The sequence below is a fragment of the Pyxicephalus adspersus genome, chromosome 5 (genome assembly GCF_032062135.1).
Source record: "Pyxicephalus adspersus chromosome 5, UCB_Pads_2.0, whole genome shotgun sequence".
Taxonomy (NCBI): domain Eukaryota; kingdom Metazoa; phylum Chordata; class Amphibia; order Anura; family Pyxicephalidae; genus Pyxicephalus; species Pyxicephalus adspersus.
Genome location: NC_092862.1, coordinates 103,567,381 through 103,589,985, shown reverse-complemented (window position 1 = coordinate 103,589,985; position 22,605 = coordinate 103,567,381). Strand labels below are relative to the sequence as shown.

General features: G+C 36.1%; 1 protein-coding gene across 2 annotated transcripts in view; it reads left to right on the top strand.

Moving 5' to 3' along the window:
• Positions 1 to 2,878, top strand: part of LOC140331363 (collagen alpha-4(VI) chain-like) — a 104,739-nt gene extending 101,861 nt beyond the window's left edge. For both annotated transcript variants that reach the window (XM_072412334.1, XM_072412333.1), the window contains one exon: positions 1,192 to 2,878. In XM_072412334.1, the coding sequence (XP_072268435.1) occupies positions 1,192 to 1,364 (173 nt within the window). In that variant the 3' untranslated portion in view covers positions 1,365 to 2,878. The remainder of the gene's footprint in view (positions 1 to 1,191) is intronic.
• The last annotated feature ends 19,727 nt before the right edge of the window (positions 2,879 to 22,605 follow it).

Here is a 22,605-nt window from a genome sequence, read left to right as displayed (position 1 = left end):
CCAAAAAATTCGATCTCGATGGCCGAATTTACACAGGCCATTCTCGCTTACATGTTCGGTAAGCGGGAACAGCCCGATCAAATTTTAAAATCGCGTTCGCTCATCCCTAGTTTTCACTTTTATTTGTTTATTTTATTTACATTGTTAACATGGATACAATTAGAAAATGGGTGAATCAATTTGTATTCATAATTTAAACCTTTTTCTATTTGAATCCAATGTGTGTGAAATGCGTACATTTTTTGTAAAACGTGGGTAAACATTTATAAATATACCCTGAAAAAATGTATAAAAAAAAAACTTTATTAAAAAAGGGTCAATTGTTTATGATATTTAGGGAACATTTGTCATATATACACAGCAATCCAATGCTAAACGGTAGTAGTGAGACAGATCATGTGTTAGATATATTACAATATTACAGTTTGAGTGATACATTTCTTCTTTGGCTGCTCAAAAATATATTAGGACAACATGAAAACTGACCTGGAGCACTGCTTAGTGGTGTGAAATTATGTCTTATCTGTAGAAATAAATCTGTTGTGGTCTGCTGCCCAGCAATCAGATGCATAGGGACACAAATACACTGTAAACCTGTCACAGACTTTGTGAAAGGCAGTCTGATTTGTATCTATGTACTGTATGCACATGAATGTGACTGATAAATGTCCCACACAGTTATTTAGCAGAATATTCGGGAAGATTTATGTTCTAAAAGAATAGGTGGTGGTAAGGGAAGGGGATGCAAATTGCTATTTTTTTTTGGCTGCAAAATTGTACTGTACTTTTAGCTAAGAAAGAAAGTAGAGCCTACCGTTCAGACTATGCAAGCCTCTATGGACCTCAAAATTCCTAAATAATATTGTCACTCTTTTATCTTGATAAGAATATTTTTATAAGATTTCCATCTCCACACAATAAAAACAAAATGGTTTGAGAAAATTTTTTAGTTCACACATATATTTTATGCTCTGAGATAATGTAAGAAATCTTTTGTAAGCATGCATTTAAAACTGAATAATGAGCAAATGTAAAAGAGCAAATAATGCTGTTCTGTAAATTAATAGTTTAATTGGTGTTAGCCTTCAAAACCTGCGTCTATTTTATCTTTGTGCTTGTGCTGTAATAATAACCAGCTCCACTGTCCTTAATAATATTCATTTTTACATATTGTTACAATATATTTTGCAGATATATGTCAACTGAAACAAGAAGAAGGAGACTGCCAGGATTATATACTGAAATGGTGGTACAACTCTGATCAGAATGAGTGTGTCCAATTCTGGTATGGTGGCTGTGGAGGAAATAGAAACCAGTTTGAAACACAAGATCAGTGTGAAGCTGCTTGCCTATCTTCATCATAGATATGATAGGTCATTCTACCTTGTCATGGACATGTCACATTTGGAGTTATTTTTTTAAAAATAATGCATCTGCATTAGTAAATGGAATTAAAAAAAGGAAACACTGCTTTTGTTTTTTTGTGTTTTTTTTTAAATGAAATATACCAGAAATGGTAGTCTTGGTATTAAACATTTTTAATTATTTTTTTATTAATGTATTTAAGTCATGGTGTATAGATAACATTATTTTATGGTGCTTTTTCTCTTTCTGTACTTTTGCATTACATATTAATGCAAAATAAGGGTAGGATAGATGAGACTGTATTTGTAACACTGCAATGCTTTAGGGACAATAGAATTATAAGTGCAAAAAAATTAAAAATATCTTGTAAGATTTATAAAAACACACAAAAAAGTTTGAAAAGAGAAGTGTTCAGTAATATTTCTAAAAAGAAAATCATCATGTAAATTAGGTGAGTTTTAGACTTCTTGTAAAGTGTATAATTGTACTGCATGTTCAATTGCACTCCCAACTGCTCCCTTTCAACTGTTGGGAGCCAGTTTGTGCAAGTTTTTGCATGTTGTTACATTTGTGTTGTGGTTGGAGCACGAGTGCAACATGTTTTCTGGAAAATGTAGCTTTTCCTCTGAAGGAAAAACTGCACCACTACTACAAAAGCAAGGGCAACACATGCAAGTGTCACTACTAGAGGTTTAGCAGCAGTTTGCTATACACCTGGGAGTGAATCAATGTGCATTTTTTTACCACAAGTCTAAAAGAGGCCTAAAGCTCCGGTTAACTGCTGATGTAATATAATATTTTGGTAGCTAGGTATCGACACTACTGCCCAGCCACCACACACACATACAACCAAACCGTCTATTAACAACTAGCCTATTTCTCTGATCATCTTTCGCCTAGCTTTAGCATTCAGGATGTGGACCTGGGAGAAGACTGACCCCTCTGTCTAACCATGCACACATTTTCAGTTTAGGATGTAAAATAATTTTTACATCAAAAAGTAATTAGAAGTCCAAAGGAACATTTCATTGTTGTCCTGTGTTTTTCATGTGGTGGAAAGGTAAGACAATATGGGTGATTTTTTTCTCTAGGTGGAAAATACCCACAAACACTTAAAGCAATCATATCATCAAAAAAGAAAAGAAAAAGAAAACATGCATACCTGCAAAATAAGAAACTGAACAATTCCCCTTAGCTTACTTGCTGCCCATGCCACCAGAAATCAAGGGAAAGTTTCTTCTGAAGTACAATGAAAACTGACCCTTCAAGTAGCAACATCTTTAGTAGGTCACCTTTAGTGAATACTGGTTCTTCCTGACCCTCACATCATAGCTGTACTGTAGTGACATTAAGGGTCTTTAGGAGAAAGTGCTTGAGTAACCACTTGAAATAACATTTATACAAGTATTTGTTTGTAGTGGTGCTGAATAACTAACATTTAATAAATACTGCTCTATTGAGAAAATGTAAAGTTTGCATTTTTTGCAGTATGTCAATAAAATTATTTCATGTATTTGTTGCATGTGTTTGGAATTAATAAACTAACAAAAGGTAAGGTAAGGTAAAGGTAATAATTTATTCATGCACTACCAATCAAAAGATAGGAAGAAAATATTTATAGTGCAATTCCACATTCGCTGGAAAAAAATAACCTGGGTGATTTTAGTACATTGGAAAGATTTTAACACATTTTTGGCGAATTCTGCTCTGAGAAGAACTGCTTGTTTTACTTGGGAATACCGCTAGGGGGGTTAACTACAGCTGAGAAAAAGCCATGAGCCAAAGTTATGCACTAGCATTAGCAATAAATCGCCATACCCTGGTCCATATCCTAGTGTAGGTGTGCTTCAAAGAGTAAGGGAATCTTTTCAATACAATAACATGAGTACCTGCCATAAAAATTGTGTGATATCCTTTAATTATTAATAATATTATTAATAACCAGGATTTATATAGCGCCAACATATTACACATCGCTGTTGTTATCTATAAAACAAAAAACGAATTAGTTGTCTCTTTTCCACATTTGGGTTAAACTGAACTAGTTTTTATGGGTCTCTTGTACCCAACGAAAATAGGAGCTTTTAAGCAGTTTGTGATGAATGAACCTAATCACATGTAAGTGTACAAATATAGCGCTGGAGGAAGTTCCCACTCATATTAGCTAATAAACTGCTAAAGTTGCATGCAGGTCATATAACTAGATACAATCAGTCATAAAATCAAGTCATCCAGCCAAAATTTTAATCCAATGCTGCAACGGAAGCATAAAAGTTGATTTATGAGGCTACTAATAAATGTACATCATGAGACACAATAACCCAACAGAAGATCAAACAGATGTGTTTTCATAAATTTATATTAATAAAATGATTTCCTATGTAACAGTTCTTACAGTAACTTGGCTTTTGTCACTGTACCAAAGTTAGCCCACTCATCTACTAAAAGTAAATTTAAAGATACCCACAGACATCAGATAACGGTCTGGTAAAACAAACTATTTCAAAATATTAGTTCATTAGAAAAAACATTTGGCAAAATCTCAAGGTGGAAACCTCAGTTACTGTATTTCTTTGAACTGCAAAAAATTTCTGTAAAAGCTTTATTATTGTACATTCCTAGGAAGACATAAATGGCAGAAATTGATTTAGAAGTATCTGAGAACAATACTAACATAACTTATTGTCTAAAATAATTGCTATGTCTAATGTATTGCTATTTCTTTATCTATTGTTAGATCTTTCTCTAAATTTAATAGGCAGTTTAATATTCTAAAACATATCTAATTCAGAATATGTAAATATCTACTTATCTCCTGCTTCTGCAGCGGAACACAAATTGAGGAAATGTGGCCTTAGTGATGACTTAATTACAAAGCCAAGCTCCAACAGTTTAACACAGCACTAACTGTTGTCAAGCAAACATACTTCTCTACTGCAATATTCTCACAAGTATCCAACCCATGCTGCCTCTTTTCAACACTTTTTAATTCCCTATTAAACCCCACACTTCCTTCCACTATGACAACCCTCTACGCTCAAGACATAGCCACTTACTTTAAAGATAAAATCATCACAAACTAAGATGTCTCAATAACCAAAAATTGAAGTCTCAGTTCCCCATACCATTCCAACCCCTTCCACCTGTATATCCTACTTCAGCCTTGTTAGTCTAGATGAGGCTGCCTCTCTTCTCTCATCAAGTTCCCCAAAGCTGGAGAGGATACACTTTCATTAGTGAAACTGGTGATTCAGCAAATCTGGAATGGATCTGGTCCAGGATTCAAAACATTTGCTAGCCAATTGCAAATGTCATTGAAGAAATCCATTCTACTGCCCAATCTCCTTTCTTTAATATGCCCTCAATTGTCCTGGACATTTTGCTCACAAAAGACTAATTGACTATTTGAATCTCAACTCCCTACTCAACCTTCTTAAATATGACTGTTGACCTGCCCATTCCACTTAAACATTTCGAACAAGAATGGACAGTTACCTCACTAGTGCAATGTTGCGGTGCATTTTTCTCCTACATCTTTCCTCTGCATTTAACACTGTTGATCACTGTTGATCAGTTGATGGACCAGTTTTCCTCTGTATGTACTCTTTCTCAATTAGCAAACTCATATCCTTCTTTGGGTTGCAATACTCTCTGTTTACAAAAATCTATCTGTCGACGCCTGACTTGTCACTTTTGGTTCCAGACAAGTTCAATGCTGCCTGTTGGCTGTCTCATCATGGATGGCTGACAGGTTTTAAAACCTAACCTAGATAACACAGAACTCATATTCCCCCCCCCCCCCCCCCCCACACACACCTTAAAAATCTCCCCGTGATAGTATTTGGTCAATTCTTTGGGCCTATTGTCTTGATGCACATTTCATTCTTCACCCCCCAAATTCCGAATATCTTTAGGCCCTTGCCCATTTGACCCATGCAACATCTTCAAAATATGCTCCCACCTGTCTCAAGAGACAATGAAACTCCCGGTTAATTCTCTTATCTCTTGACTGAACTACTATAACATCCTGGCATCCCACTTACCAGACTATTCTTCCCTCATCAATCTATTATGAATTCTGCAGCTATTATTTTCTATCCTCCCCACCACTCCTCTTCTGCTGCCTCTCTTTCCATATGTCTACACTGACTTTCATTTCACCTCGGAATCCTAACTGAGCTGACTATGTCAACATATGTACATAAAATAAATCCGAGCAACTACATAAAGCTGTAAAGACTGATTGTAGCCCGTTTTTAACATACAACAGTTTTCACTTAACAGAATACATAATACTTAAATGTCTTAAACTGAAACGTTGATTCTAAAGCCAGAAAACTAGAAAGATAAAAGAAAACGGATCCACCTCTCGGATTTTGTGTTTTTTTAAGTATTCCATAAAACATTAATTCTTTGCTTTGATTTTGTAACATATACAATCCTTGGCTACACAGTTTTAATTTAGTTTTATAATGTTTTACCATTCTAGAGGCAATGTAGATGAATTGTCTTATTAGTAATATGAGCCTGACAGATTAGCACAAGACAGGGACAGGAGTAGTGACGCTGAGATGTCTTTATGAATAAATGGCCACACATCACAGATCCCATCCACAGCACATTACTATGAACTGCCGTAACACAAGGCAAGACTTTGTATAAAAGGCAAGATTTTATTGAACAAAATTTAAATGCTATAGTCTAAATGATCCCTGAATTTGCCACATAAACCTGTACTCTGGCTCTTGAAGTATTCTTGGTATAAATATAAAGCTTCAACTTAAGTCCTATAATACTTTTTTTGTTTTTTGACTAAGTTGGGATGAAGACTGTAATTTTTTGTGGTGTTTGTTGTCTCCACTTGAAATATTTTCTCCTACTTCCTGTCTTGGTAGCAGGGTGCTAGAAGAACAGAAATTGATAGAAAACACTTCCAAAAAAGGTGGGCTCCTCAGGAACTTGCCAATGTGTGGAGAACAATATTTTTGTTTTCCACCATACCACATGTAAATTAGAATGTTGAAAAAATGTATGTCCATCAAATTCAACATTAGCAAACCTTGGTCAGAAAAAAAGCTCCAATGCAGCTGTTTCCCATTTCATCATGTATGGACTGGATTCCCTGAAAGATTTCCCATACTTGAACCCTTTCCAAAACACCTAAACACTTTTTACACTTTTTTGATCAAAAACACTATTTTTATACCATACCATTTACTCCATACATGTTAGCAATACCTGTTTTACCATCCTTGTCCAGTACAACTTGACATTCATTTGTCTGATTCTAGGGTCAGATTTTTTTGTTTTAGCATAAAAGTATGCATTCTTTTTGACCCAGGTGTTTTATCTATCTAAATTTATTTAGGAATACAGCAACTTTTCTGTAGGTCTACCATTAAGGTCTGGACAAGGTGACTATCATAGTATTCTTTAATTAAGATCTTCTCTGGGTATAAACAGGGAGTTTGTCACTGAAATCAGCTTTGGGTCTGCACAGAGGGTCTGGAGCTGAGGTCTGCATTGGGTATGCACTGGGGATCTGTCACTGAAGTCTGCTTTGGGTCTGCACTGGGAGTTTGTCATGCAAGGGTCTGCCAATAAGTTCTTCACTTGGGGTTGGTCATTAGGGGGTCTGTCACTGAGGTCTGCACTGCTGGTCTGTTATTGAGCAATGGGTCTGCAGTAGGAGGTTTGTAGCTGAGGTCTGCACTGGATATTTGCTGGGGGTTTGTCACTGAGGGGGTCTATTATAAAGACTATGAAGTCTGCACTGGGGTTTTCAACTTAGAAGTCAGTCAATGTGGTCTGCATTGGGGATCTGTAGCTGCAGTTTGCACTGGAAATCCACAAGCGATATGTTACTGAAGTCTGGTTTGGACTTAAGGTTTTGCCTCTGATGAGTTTATTGCTAAGGAGCCTATGGTTGAGGTCTGCATTGGGGTCTATTGCAGAAGTCTAAACAGGGGGTTTGTCACTCCAAGTATTAACTGTGATTCTGTCATTGTTGATCTGTCAGTGAGGTCTACATTGGGGATCTAGCACCAAAGAGTCTGTTATTGAGACATCTGCCCTCTTTGTAACACTGTCCAACCTGTCTGACATTGATGCTGATGATCTTCATGGTACAGTACTAGATGCTTTGCACTGGGGTTTGTCACTAGGAGGACTACCACTGAATTCTGCTATATGGTCCGTAGCTGGGGTCGGCAATGGATATGTACTTGGGGTCTGTCTCTAATGTCTGATTTGGGTACTCACAATTGGTTTGTCAAGGAGACTCCCTTACACTGTAATCTGAACTAGAGTTATGTCACTGTGCCTGTCATTGGTAGTTTGGCATTAAGGTCTGCACTTGGGGTCTGTCATTGAGGAGTCTGTCACTGAACAGTTTGCCAGTGAGACATCTGCCCCTTTCTCTCTCTGTTTTTTTCTTCAAGTGAACCCATGAGTAATTTTACTAGGTCACACCAATCTTGTGACACCTGCTGATCATCACATAATCCTCAGATTTCTGTGGATCTAATCATGAGTCGATCTATGATCCTATAATTGAAGCCATTGTCAGTAATTAAGGTTCTTCCTACCTTCCTGTCTGATACTTATGCTGGTGATTTTTATGGCACAATGCCAGATGTAACAAAATCAAGTCCAAAGAACAAGTAATTCACAAATCCATTTCACAGGGGTTACAATACAGTGTTTAAAAAATTGTTTTTATTTTCAAGCCAAAGAATTTCTGAATAAAATAAGTTAGAAATCAATTGAGGTAAAAAAAAGAAAGCGCTGAGTTTTAACTTAAAACCTAACTTCCAAAAACACTTTTATTTGTTTCTGACAAGCTGGCCATGGTGTCTGCATCCCCAGCTGATTATCATTACATTTGTTTTAGTGACAGGAATGTGTGGCCAACGTGTGGTGAAAGAGCAAATTGATCATCCCCACACAAATATGTAATTAGGCATGCCAATAATCAAGTTAGATCACTCATAATTTGGTTTCAACAGTTGCCAGATTCTTAACAACCATCATCAATAAATCAGACATATTTATGTCACTAAGGCAAAGACTGCAGCGGTGTCACACTTACCTCCTCCTCACTAAAGCCCGGCACCTCTCTCCTGCGCAAACGGGCAGTTCTGACCCTGGGAGTACCTGTTCTTACAAGTTTTATCAGTTTCACCCCTTCCCCCTAGTCATTCAGTCATTGCCCCTGGTTGTTTAGCTGGATCAGACACTCAGCGTTCGTGCAACATGTCTCCACTAGTGCCGAGCCCCCCAGATTTACTGAGCATTTCCTCCACACCTGTCTGCTAATCAAGTGCTTTCCTAGTCCAGATCCTTTGTTACCTCCTTCCCAATCTGTGTTTTCCCTGCCTGTTCCCTTGTGCTGTTCCTGTGTTCCTTTGTATCTGTGGTTACTCCTGAGTCCCCTGTTTTACCTGTGTCTCCTGTCACTTCCTGTGTTTACCTGTGTCTGTGGTGGCCCCTGTGTCACCGGTGTCTATTTCCTGGTTTTCTATTACTTGACCCCTGGCTTTGTTCTTGACCTCTCTTGCTTGCTGCCTGCCTTGACCTTGGCCTTCCTTGACTGGGTTCACACTACTACTGTGAAAGCTGTAGAGCCCCCTAGAGGCTGTGTCTCTACTAGCATACCAAGGGGGAATAGGCTTACCAATAGTCCAGCTTTAATACCAGGTTGCAAGTCTTTTTAGAATCATAGAATTGAACTGTCAGGTGGGGTTAAAAGACTGGAAATCTCTAGAAGCCTCACAAAGCTATACCCTACTCTTGAATGCTGATTGGAAAACAACCCTGCATTTAAAGTTCAATCCAACCATAGGGGCTACTCTAAATATTTTCCACAAGATAATCTTTAGCAGGGGGAGAAGGATTCTCTTCATCCATACAACTGTATATTCACTTTTGTGTAACAGTTTTACCCTGGGATTTCATAACGCTTTCTTCGCAAATTAGAAAATAAAATCCTCTCGCAAAGTTAGAGATTTCAATCGAATGGTAAATTGGTGGATGAAGTGCTTTGGTGAACCTGGTGAATGGAGAGCTTTTTCCATGTTAGTGTATCTGCAGATAGAACATTTCATTAGATCAATTAGGTTGACATGTAACTCGTCTGATTCTGCCTTTGTTAAGCTCTGCATAATGGGGAAATAATTTATAATCAAATGGTCACATTTGATTTAGTTTGGACAAGGAAACAGCTTTTCTGGTAAACTTTACCAACTCTCTATGGCATAAAGTATACTTCTTAACTCATAAGTACTCCATTCAAATCAGCTAGCAAATAACTAGGGCATCTATTCCGTGTTTTCCTGTAGTTTGTCCCCTGTATGTTCAATATGTGTCTTTGTGTAAAAATCAGTCATCCCTGGTGTACACATTCTCAATGTAGCGTACTACCTTAATCCCTCTCTTCTGGAAATCCACTACAATTCTCATGGTACAGGCTTGGTTCACCAAGGTACAGGAAATCTAATTGATAAAGGAGGCCAAAGCTATCATGGCAGATTTGACTAAAACATTTCTACAAGTCTGGTCCACATGTGCAATGTTTATATTTTCATAATAATATAAGCTACCATCTAGTTGAATATGCTAATATTTGGTAGATTACTAATAACATTTCTCTTCGCCCCACTTCCTGTTATTGAGCCTTCTACATTCATGTTTGTGATATTCATGTCTTGTGATAATATTTTTTAAGCCCTTTGACAAATTTTTACTGTATTATCTGTCAAATGTTACTATTTCCTGACTATATAGTAAAATTTGCTATTGTTTTGTGTTTTCAATTTAAACAGACTTAAAACTAAAATTGTTACCTTTCATAAAAGGGTAGACAACCTTTTAATCTATGATAAAAATTACCTCATTTTTGGGGAGAGGGGGGTAAAGCCCATGGCGAATAAGGCAGAAAGACAACAGAGCATCCTGGGATACATTATGGAGCTTTTTCAATGGGGTAAAAAAATGCATGTGCAGTGAGATCAGCACTATATTTTCCAATATATGTCACCCAATCTTCCCTGCGCAGTGCGGGATCGGATGATGTAGGAAGAAGGCAGAAGAGGGGCAAAGAAGATGATGGTGCCCGGCGCTTCCTCGGTGCTGGAACGAAGGCGCATACTTGTACAATGTGGGATCCCTATCCAAGAAACCCCCAGTGGGATCGACGGATCTGCGAAGATAAAGGTAAGTGAGTTTTCTTTTCAGTTTACTTCCACTTTAGGTAAAATGTAAGTATAGAAAAAATATTCTGGTCTCTAGCAGATTCTAAAATTATTTAAATCTTACCTCAGCTGTAAAATAACACACAACAGATTCCACTATGTCATCATTCATTTAACAAACATAAGCCAAAGTAAGGCGGCGATGTGTGTGAAAAACACCCCATCATTCAAAAGCTTGTAGAATCACCTTTAGCAGTGAAATGTGTAATAAATTTCTCTATGACTTTATCCTTGTGTAGGAATTTTGGCCCACTCTTCTTTAAAACTTTGCATCAGTTCATTGGGGTTTTCATGCATTTATTTTTTTACACAGCTGTCCAAAAGTCCTGCTATAGCATTTTGATTAATTAAGGTCTGGATTTTGACTGTGACATTGGAATCCTCCATTCTTTTCTTTTTCAGCTATTATGATGTAGATTTTCTGGTGTGCTTGGGATAATTGTTCTGTTTCATGACCCAGTGTCAGCCAAGCTTTAGCTGTTGGACAGATGGTCTCACATTTGACATGGTGCTGCTCATTGTGGCCAAACAGCTCCACTTTGGTCTCATATCTATAGAGGACAGTGTTTCAGAAGTCTTGTGGTTGTTCATATGCAACTTTGCAAACCTAACGTGCTCTGCAATGTTCTTTTCTTTTAGAGAGAATAGGTTTTCTTTGGCAATTCTTCCAAATAAGACATACTTTTTAATGTCTTTCTCCAAATGTACCATAATGAACTTTAACATTTACCATGACAATTGAATCCTGTAGAGTCAATGTGTCTCTTGGGTTTTTTAAAAATTTCTTTGAGCATTACACAGTCTGATCTTGGGTTAATTTGCTAGGATGTCCAATTCTGGCAAGATTGCCTCAAATGTTTTTCACTTGTGAATAACACTGGTCAACAAACATTTTCTTGCCAGAGTTTCTTGCTAGACGAGTAAAACAAGTAATTTTAGGTTATGTTTGATGCACAGATTCCAAATATGGTATTGGTTTTGCTAGATTGGCTCTAGTTTTTGAAATAATTACCCCAAAAATAACCTCACAGGCAACTAATTAAACATGAAAATTAAGCAAAATGAAACTAGGTATGCCTACGTATAGAAAATTATAAAAATAAAATTATAATTTTTTTTTTTATAATGTCAATATATTCTTTATTCAGTATATTTACAGATTTAATCACAAAGCATTCATTGAAAAACTCCATTTGTATGATTTCTTTTTATGCTGATGATCAGGACAATCAGGTTGAAGGCTCCAGCAGTAGTCTCCCATCATGTGTCTATCCCATCTGCCCTGATACCTTTCTTCCATCACCTTTATATCTTGATGAAACCTCTCCCCATGTTCCTCACTGAACCAAGGCTTTCTGGAAATTTTTGCAAATGGCTATGGAGATAGCGTACCTTTATGCTTTTTAGAGTTTAAGAGCAAGTTTTGTACCAGTTCCTCATAATTTTGTGCTTATATCAGGGAGTGTACTGAACACTGGTATGGGAACATCAGCACCATGCGGCACGGGTCGTATTGCTGATTCCAAATCAGGGTACTCCGATTTGTTTCTCTTGTAACGATTGAAACCTTTTACATTCACAGCATTAAAATAACAATCATTATGATGATTTTTGGGCTCTCGCCATACCATAGGTACACAAATTTCAAACTTTTTAGTTTTCCATTTTTCCACTGATGTAGACACTCAGCACAAGTTTTGCATACCATATGGGGAGCCCAATACTTATCGTGGTCCCCCAGTTTAATACCAAAATATGCAAGATATGTATGTTTCACAAATTCTGTAATGTTTCTTCTCTGTTTTTGCTGAGAATATTCACCACAAATGTAGCAAAATACATTAGGGTCTTTAAACAACTTCTTCTGTAAAAAAAAAGACAAAGGAATGAATAAAAAGAAGGCAAATGAAAGTTTCATGAAAATAGTGTTACATTTAATATATAAAATGCAAAACATCAGTGTAAAAAAAGATTGATAATATTATGCTGTGTTAACATTTGTTGTTGACAAAATTGTCTATTCTGATTTCTGTATCACAAGAACTAGGGCAAATTCAATGAAACTGGTGTCATTTCTGGATTCAGCAGACCTGAAATACACCAAATATTTTATAAAAATCCTTTGAAAACTTTTTTTTTGTTTTTGAGCTGTGTAATCATTATTACTGTAGAATGATGGAGTCAGTTTGTTTGGAGATGGCCTTATAACCTTTACCAGATTAATGGGCAGCAACAATTGTTGATATTTTTACTCCTTGGCATTGCATATCACGTTTAGGGCAGAGCACAATGAAGAGTGGTCGATATTACAGAAGCCAAAGGTTGGTACACGAGCAGTGGTAGAAGAGGTTGTGATGCAAGTTCACAGTTCACTCTGCACACACACAAACTGTTTCTGCATTTCCACTTCGTCTTTGTTGAATAAATATTGACACAATGTAAAATGTCCTGAGTTGTTGTTGAGCTGATGTTGTATTACTTAATTTTAGGACCTGTTAAGGATCAGATGATTTTTATTTTTGTACTGATATGCAAAACCTTAGAATTGAAAGAGGACATACTTTCATTTCTCATGACTGTATGAGCAATAAGTAGTTTTCATTGTATGTTATGACAGATTGTAATTCTGCTTTAAGAAGTCAGCTTTTGCTCTTTCTACTACAATTAAAATTTCATCTTGGCTGTGGGTAGGACCATTGGCAAAAGGAACCCTGTACGCTTGTATGAAAATGAGGCAATGTGCAACTATTTGGGTCACATTGCTGTCTCATTTTTTTTTGGGAACATTTTCTGACACATTATATGCTACTCTGAAATTTGTTGATCCAGCAAAGAGTTGGTTTAAGGTTCTATGTTAGAGTATTGGCAGTTAATAAGGTCTTCCTTTTCTTCCAGACTGTCACTCATGCTAATGATCATTTCAGTAGAGATGTAACAAAATCAAGTGCAAAAAACAGATGAACCAGATGTCCACTCCACAATGATTTTAATACTTAGCTTTATACTTGGTTTTGTCAAACTACAGATTTTAGGTACATAACTGTAAATTAAGGTAAAAATGATGTTTATGTTTTAATTAGTTCTGTGTCTAAACAAAAATGATCTATGTGAATTGAGTTGGAAGCTAATGGAAGATAAAGGTCTGATAATAGTTTAATAGAAAAAAGTACCAAAAAAAAAGTTATTTCATTAACAATAGGTGAATCAAATGATTACTGTCTTGAGTAGAGCTGATATTTATGAAATTAGGCAACAAAGAAAATTATAGAAACAGTGCTATGAAAAGTTAAAATAAGCATCTGTCAAGGAGAAACATTTGGCAGTACTGCTGTTGCTTCAGTTAACAGGAATTTTATTCCAAGGAAGCTTGAATCCCAAATGATATATCACTGGTTGCAAGACTTCTTAGAGGACTGTTGTTGGCAGCACTACTATACAACTTTTGCTCAAATCACAAGTGAAGACAAATATAAGACATATTAAAAAAAGAAAAAACTATTACAGTATACTATGTTCCAGACATATTTATTTATTTGTGTATGTATTTTTCCAATCTATGTAACACCCAACATTTTGAAATAAGCCTCCAGACAAATTACTTAGAGGATTTAAATACAATTACCTCTATTGTCATGTCCCTTATTCAGTTGCATTGTTTTTATAAACCAACAAAGTGTATGTCCAGCCAAATCTTTTTGTTCTAGATTTTTATAGAACAGGAAGGGGTTTAAAACCAATATTGTTTTTGTTGCTGTCCGTACTCCTCCCAGGAGATGTAACAAGAAAAGAAATGAAATTTGAGTTAGCAAAATGTTTATCCCAGATAGTTGCATCTAAATCAGGCCCATTGGGGGATTTTTACTCCCCTATTTAATTTTAATTTTAAAATGTTAGATTTTTCTACTATTTCTGCCATAGTGAGAATGGTCACCAAGACAAAGAATGTGGATATTCTCTTCAGTTAAGAACACAGATACCAATAGAAGTTTGACAGAGGGTCCAACCTTTCCATACCTTATCCAAAACTTAGAAAAAAGTTTGCTTTTGCATACAGTTTCATTTTAAAGTAATTTGTTTGCATTAATCATTTAGGGGTTTTGTTTTGTGGAGAGGATGTTTAACATATATGCTATTTGTAGGGCTAGTGGGAAGAGAGTACATTTCCAAAATAAACCACAGATACTATATGATAACGTTACAATGTTAAAGGTTATTTTTACCTTTATGTTTTAGGATGACCCATAAGCACTATACACAGAAAGATCCATAAAAAAAGTTTAAAGGAATTCATGTTTATAGGCAGTGCCAAGCAAGTGGTAAACAATGTAGTTAGCTGCTGTGCATCTCGGAATAGCAACTTGGACCACAGATAACCACATTTACAAGTGGCTGTACCTGTGGCTGCACTGCATAGCCAAAAACAGCTTATCACTTTTGGGAACTGTGTGCAGCAACTATGTTCTACAAACAAAAAGTGGTTCTGGGTAGGCGTGATCCGGCATTTTTGTTCAAAAATTGAACTCATAAAACTTTTGCCGTAAAGCTGTATTAGGCAATGATTTAAGACAATGTTAATTTTAGGATTTGTGCAAATAAAACCCCAAATTGTGACTGGTACCTGTGCTAAATTACAGCAATTAGCTCACTTAGCAATTGTAAGGCCCTAGTCCAGAACCACTACGTGTAAGGCACCAGTCCACCAATTGACTATCACACATTTTGCCTATATCAAGCCCTTGCTCAGCCTCAGGAGGCTTGTTGCGCCATTCCAGAACATGGTTGTCCCCAGGACTTCTGTGTCTGGCGAAGGGCTGACAGAGGACCAGATACTCACAGATAATACAGTACAAGGTTCTTACCTCAAAATCTAGAATACTAAGCCAGAGGTCATACATGAATGATCAGTCCACCAGACGAGGTTTTCAAGGGGAAATACAAAGGCCGGGCAGCATACAATCCAAGGGTCAGAAACAGGCAAGGTCAGCAAAAGTAAATCAAGTCAAATCATACACCAACAGCAAGTCAGCCTAGCTTAATGCTACAAAAGAGACTGGGGCCTGTGAGCAGATTGGCTATAAAGCCCTAGCAGCCACATGGCGCACAACACAGGATCGCTGGCCAGATAAGCATCTTCTAAAAGCAATTAGATGAATTACAGCAATTAGGGGCATGTCACAAAAATTGGCTTATTTTGTGAGTTGCAAAATGAGAAAACAGGCAACATTTTACACAAAGGTTAAATACATTTCCTGGTAATAACTGGAAATTTTTGCTGTGATTTCACTTGGTTAGCAGTCATAATAAGAGAAAACAGACACATTTTATCATCAACAAGGTAAACATTCTGTGTGCAACAAAAAAAATTGATATAATGTGATATAATTTGGTTAACATTATCATTAATCATTACTTTGTCAAAATTGTGCGTAGTAGGAAAAATGAAAAATGTATGTTTGTTTATAACTGGAAATAACTGCTTTGATTTTCCTTGCTTAGCAGTCACACTGTCACTAAGCATTTTTCCCAAAATACTTTCACCAAAGCACTTCTCTTCTAAATAATTAGCACCAATCACTGGTTGCCCTTTCTTGTAATTCCTATCTGTTCCTAAATTAGCTCCAAGCTCTATACGTGACTAGAAATTGCAGAATATGGAGCGTTAGCTAGCTGTGCACTGATGGCAACCCTCTATAAAAGACAGAGACAAGCATGCCAATGTCATGGATGCCAGCCTGTCACTGGATACTGACACTTGACTGTCACTTTTCCCATGCACAAATTCCAAGTTCATAAGGATGACACTTAGCTAGCTCACCGTATCATTGCTTTGCAGTAAACATTATTTGAATTCTATTCTTGGTATTAGTACCACCTATAAAAAAAACTTAAACTGTAGAGTATTTACTATAATATAATAATAAATAATATTTTATATCTAGCAATGAAATGATTAAACTAGACCATCAGCACAAAAAGGAGAAATAAACAAACAAAAAAAAAAAGAAATAATAACAGCCTAGAAAAGTTCTGATATTCTGGAAAAAAAATACAGTAAATCAGTACAGTTTGCAGCATTTTGCCTCCATATGTGCATGTTTTTAGTGGTTGTCAGATCCTCTTCATAATTATTTTGATTCATTCCAAGGGTCCTTCCAAAGAAAAGCAAGCAGCCAGCATTCCACTACACATGAAAAAAGCTGACACTGAGAAAGAAATGAGCCAGAACATGGGTAATCTCTCTGTTCAAGATGACAAATTACACAAAGTACATTTGAAGATCATTAATTAAAGCTAAAACTTTAGCATCAATATATACATATATTTATCGTAATAGGACAATTTTGAGCAAGCTGTCTAGTACTCTTTTATACTGTGAGGTACTCTACTTTGGGTTTTGCCACCGTACTGGGAAGCCATAGATATATGACCTTGGTTGGGGTCTCCATGCCTGTTAAAAGGCTGTTCAAGTTGAACTGGAGATGCAACTGGAGCATTGCAAACTACAAGTCATCATTGCTTCACCAAGCTGTAAGTTTTCTCTTTGTGACTAAAGGACAGATGTAAAGGATTGAAGCAGACAAAAAAAGCAACATGCTGTGTGTTGCTCATAGGCAGAAGGACAGACAATGTCCCTTCATCAATAAAATAAACTTTCCTGCCTGATTGCGGGATTTTATTAATTCAGTCCTTTAAATGGCTTGGGTGGAATGATATACCTTCAATGCTTGTGCATAGGAGTTCATTCATTTACGACGGTCCAAGGTGATGCTGACATACAAAAAAAAATTGTGATTGAGCAGGTATGTTTTCTGAAACAAGCCATGTTCTTTTCCTCCTATATAAGCAGGCACCATCTGTTCAGAAACTCAGTTCATGTTTTTTTTACAGAGTAAATACTCTCCAAAGTTAACACTGTTGTTATGTTGTTTACTCCAAAAAAATATTATTTCTCAGGGGACCATTATCTAATGAAATCGATCATTTATGTAAGTGTTATGGATTTTTTTGTATTGTACATTTGGATATGAATTTATATGATACATTTTTTTTTACAGTGAATATATATTTTTATATATATATATATATATATATATATATATATATATATATATATATATATTAGTTTAAAAGCCTTTCCTCCTGAAGAAGTGGACACGTCGAGGATACAGCATCAAAACATATGTGTTATATATAATGCTCACAATGTATTTAAACAATGTTTTTAAGGTTTGTAAAAAAATTGGATCGTTAAAAAAGTACGTTGAAGATTTATTAATGTTGAGGCCATTGCCTTTAAAGTCCCTGTTATCTTTGCAAAATTACAAAAATGAATATTTAACTCATGGGGGATGTGGCATAGTGTATTGAGATTAGTACTGGACATTATTTGTTCATAAGTTGTGTTGCTGCAGAACAAAATGCACAGACACCATGCCACACACATATTAAAAGAGTCTTACACTTTAGCATATATTTTGTATACATGCACCTATACTAGCAACTCTGTTGTTTTAATGTAATAGTTTGTATTATGTAATCTATTTATTATCTCTAACTTGGTTATGCAGTGGGCAAACTGTATTTTAAACCCCAAGGACATTGATGTAGGGTAGCATGCACTAGGACACCTCATTCTTGACTTGCTGTCTCTGTCATACAGTCCATATTTTATGAAACAATGCTCCCATGTAAGCAGTTAATAATTTGTTTATTGAAATTTATTCTTTCAATAGTAAAAGTTAATTCCAGCTTTTATATTAAAATTCAGAATAATGTGGTAATTAATTTATCCAAATTACATCTATGTACAATTCCCTTTTATGTGAGTTTTATCCTTGTGGATTAAATAACATTGCATAAAGCTATTACTTGAACAGTGATAGCTTCCAGATTTTTGTGTCCAACTAACAGCCAAAAAGCAAAACTGCCAACTGGGATTGATACTGCTAATTCTGAAATTCTGGGGAAAGTTTGTCCTCCCCTTGAGAACACTCAATATTCTAGTGGAGAACAGGATTTAACAATGGCAGTCTTTGGCAGTCCCTGATTCATCTTACCATTAGTGTCAGAAACCCCCAGGTAACACTCTCCATGCTTGTACCTCCCCTGATCATCTGTTGCAAAAAAGCAGCCAACCACTCCAACTTGGTTACTTCTTGCAGCTTCTTAGTTATTTCCGGAACAGTACAGTTCAGCTATTTATTTCAATAAATTTCAAAGACTGTTTTATGTCAAAAAAAGCCAAACAGTTCAAAGAGTAGTAGTAGGTTCAAGGCTCCGTAGAATAATATTTCAAATAATTGACACAGCATACAAAAATCTAGGAACTAGTTTACATGTTTTACCTGAAAGTGCACAGGTAGTGAGGACAAGTCAAAGGTGATACTTTTTAATGACTAATTAACATATTACAAACAACATTCTTTCAGAACACTAGGCTCCCTTATTGGCAATTGAGCACAGATGGATAAAATATGTGATGACAAAATAGTAGAATACAGATTCTGGGCAATGGCAGAAAAAATATACAGAATGCCTTTGTTAAGAATCTTGTTATATTTTGGTGTTCTACCAGTTTAGCTTTTATCAGTCATAATACCCAGATAAAGAACCAAGTGTTCCGAAAGCTTACAGATACTTTAGCCACTTTTTTTTACCTGCTTTTTCTGCCTGTGTATTCATTTCTACACAACATAGTAAAATAATATTTATACTGTTTGTTGGAAGTGCAAAACAACCATAGTGTGATGGAGCCCAACCATCTTCTGCTGTGTATAGTGCACATTGCCATTTTATTTTAGCACAGCTCACAGAAAAAAGAATATCATCTTGAACTTTATTTATTTACATGTTAATTTATTTATTTTCATTTTAGGTAATTCATTAGGGAGCATAGAAATATTATTAACCCCAAAATTGACATAGGATAAAATTTAGTGTAGCACTCATCACCAAAATGTGGCCATTCATTGTGTGTCAGGATGAATCCATGAACAAAGTCGGGCACCCACTGTACACATGTCAGACCGTTCATATCAAGCGAGAATCATCTGACGTGTACATAGCCTAAATCTCCAATGCTGCAAAATTAAACCCAGCATCAACGTAAGTGAGTAAGATAGTCTCTCGTTACACAGTGACAGGCCCAGGAAAAGCACTATTGGGTTCCTGTCCTGTCCAGTAGTACCTTCTTTCAGTTCCATTTTCTTATGGAAGCATATGAGTCTCAAAATGCTAACATCCTTTCTCATCCTACCCAAGGCTAGCCAGGCCCAAGGACCCCAGGGCAATGCTTTCCTGTAACACCAGCCTCCTAGTTTCTCATCTTGAGAGCCCACATAAATAGGCACCAATCTCACCCATGGGGCAACAATTAAATGCACCTGAGCAGTAATTGTCTCCTACCTCACTAGAACCAGGTCTAGCAAAGTCTAGAACCATTAACTTTTTCTATCCTGAAAGGACTTTTATACCAAACGGGGCACTACAGTGGATATTAACATGCAAAAAGCCTCCGATTTGTAGAATAACTCATCAATTGCATTGTTCCTGTCACAAAGTGCTACTACTAATATACTTGTCTATTTTGCCTAGGGTGCTGGGATATATGGCGAAAAGGAGAAAAAACATGGGCATGGAACAAAGAAAAATGCAAATCGCATAAACTTAGCTGGAGGAGTAGGAAATGAAAGGAGAAAATAGACAAAAGTCAGAGAGGAGAGAGATGACTGAGACTGAGAGGAGTATTTAAACTATCTTCTCACCAAGTTGGCATCCAGTTTTGGAAATAGCTAGTGGAGAACAAAAAGCCAACCAGGTAACGAGGTAAACTGAATTACTGAGATGGTAGTTTCTAAAATACTTAGACCAGCTCCTCTGGCACCAATAATTAATTCACATTCAAAAGTCAATTAAATCACCCTTCTTCCTCATTCTTATTCTCACTATCAACTTTAGCAGGTTGTTTTGACAATGTCCACATACCCAAATGCATTAATATGCGGCCATGTAATTGTCTGATTAGAAATCTGTGTTACTATGGCGAACCGATGTACATAATAAAGTGGCAGGTGACAATAAATTTGTTTACGTGTTATGTTTTAAGTGACCATATAGCTAAACTGACAAAAACTTACATTTTTTGCAAACCATTTTTGGAACATGGTAACCACACTGATTTCAATCAGCAGAAAATGTTAACCAGTGTTTAATTTAGCTATACATCATATTCAAAACCTTAAAAAGAAACAGATGGATGAAATTTATTTTAACGAGTTTTGGATTTTTGTAATTTAACTTAATTCAAAACATTAAGGCTTTTTTTATAGATAATCCCAACTGATTGTAATTGCAAGAATAGCTTACTTTGTATCTGTTTGCATTTAAACACGTCTTTGTAAATATGATACAGTTCATTTCTTGGGTGCTTTTAGCACCAATATTTATCCCACATCTTTATTTCCAAACTTGTTTTAAGGTCCATTTTTCATATGTAATATTAGTAATTTAATTTGATTCTAAAAAAAAATGCAACAAAGAATCGAATATGTAATACAAACTGATCCCAAACTTATCAAACTTTAATTTATTGTAGTAAATTCATTGGTTGATCTAGTTACTTTTTGCGGTATATATTGGTTTTGAAAATTCGAAAGGATGTTAAAGCAAAAACGAGGAGTACACATCAAACAGTAAAGTTTAGAAACGTTGCTAAAATATCAATTTATCAATGTAAATTATGTTGTTTGATCTGTCTTCTGAGATACATCTTCATTTTTTTGGATACAAGTGTCTCTCTACATCTGCCATCCTGGACATTTTTGACAGAGGAGAATCCTTGAAAAACCTTTTAGGTCTTTAGGGAACCTTTGTCAATAATTACTATTACTACTTCTTCAAATCTATAACTCTATAATTATAATTGTACATCTAATTCTTCATTAAAGTTACAGGGTTTAAAATCTCTGTCAAGTCGCAGCTGCTGTGTTTGTTGTACTTGTGATAACAAATTATGGAGTTGTCACCTGTCTCCCTAGGACAGGAAATATCACGAAATGGTACATGGACAGAAAACAACAACTTGAAAAGAGTTTTAAACTTTTTGTATTCTATCTAAAAATGTTTTTTTCATACTTATTATTTTCATGAATTTTCATTTTCGGCAATACAATTATTTATTCCTGGGTTATTGGTGATAACTGTAGTAACCTAAATAATAAAGTTAATAAATATTTCAGCAGGGCAGTTCCAAGGTAAATATTTCCCTTGCTTGGGAATAGGGTGAAAGAAACTGTAAAAAAATACATTTCTCAATATGTTTTTGTTTTGGATCATTCTTTAGCCTGAGTGCAGTACCTCAAATACTCTATCCCTCTGCACAAGAGGTGTCAAACTTAGGCCCACAAGCCAAATCTGGGCCGCACTGTAAGTACATTTGGTCTGCAAGAAAATACCAAATATCTACTAGAGCTGGCCCACTAAGAGAAAGTGCATGCACCGCTAATATTTTAAATCACAGAATGCTCTGCTGGCGTGTCTATCAGGACCCACAAGTGCCTACTCCTCTGTTGACATTGATTAGCGACCTTCCTCAATTGTAGATATTTTTTCAATAAATATAAAGGTTAGCCCACGACTTTGTCCATATTTATCATTTTGGCCCACAGTGTATTTGAGTTTGACACCCCTGCTCTAAACCATGCCCACCTCCAGAACCATATTCTTTTCTCTTGGGAGACTAGGTGATAGGGAGATAGGATAGTGGGTTTTGTAGTCTCCAACAGGGGAGATTTGCTAGGCTAGTAGATCAAGGTGCAGAAATAAAATGTCCAGCAGGGTCTGATGGTATTGAAATTGTTTACATGACTTATCCTGGTGTCCTTCATTTTATGTTCAACCATTATTCATACATTTTTTGATGTTGTCTCCTGGGGGGCATTTGCTCTAGCTTATCCATAAACTTCTTTAAATCTTTCATGGCCAAATTTGA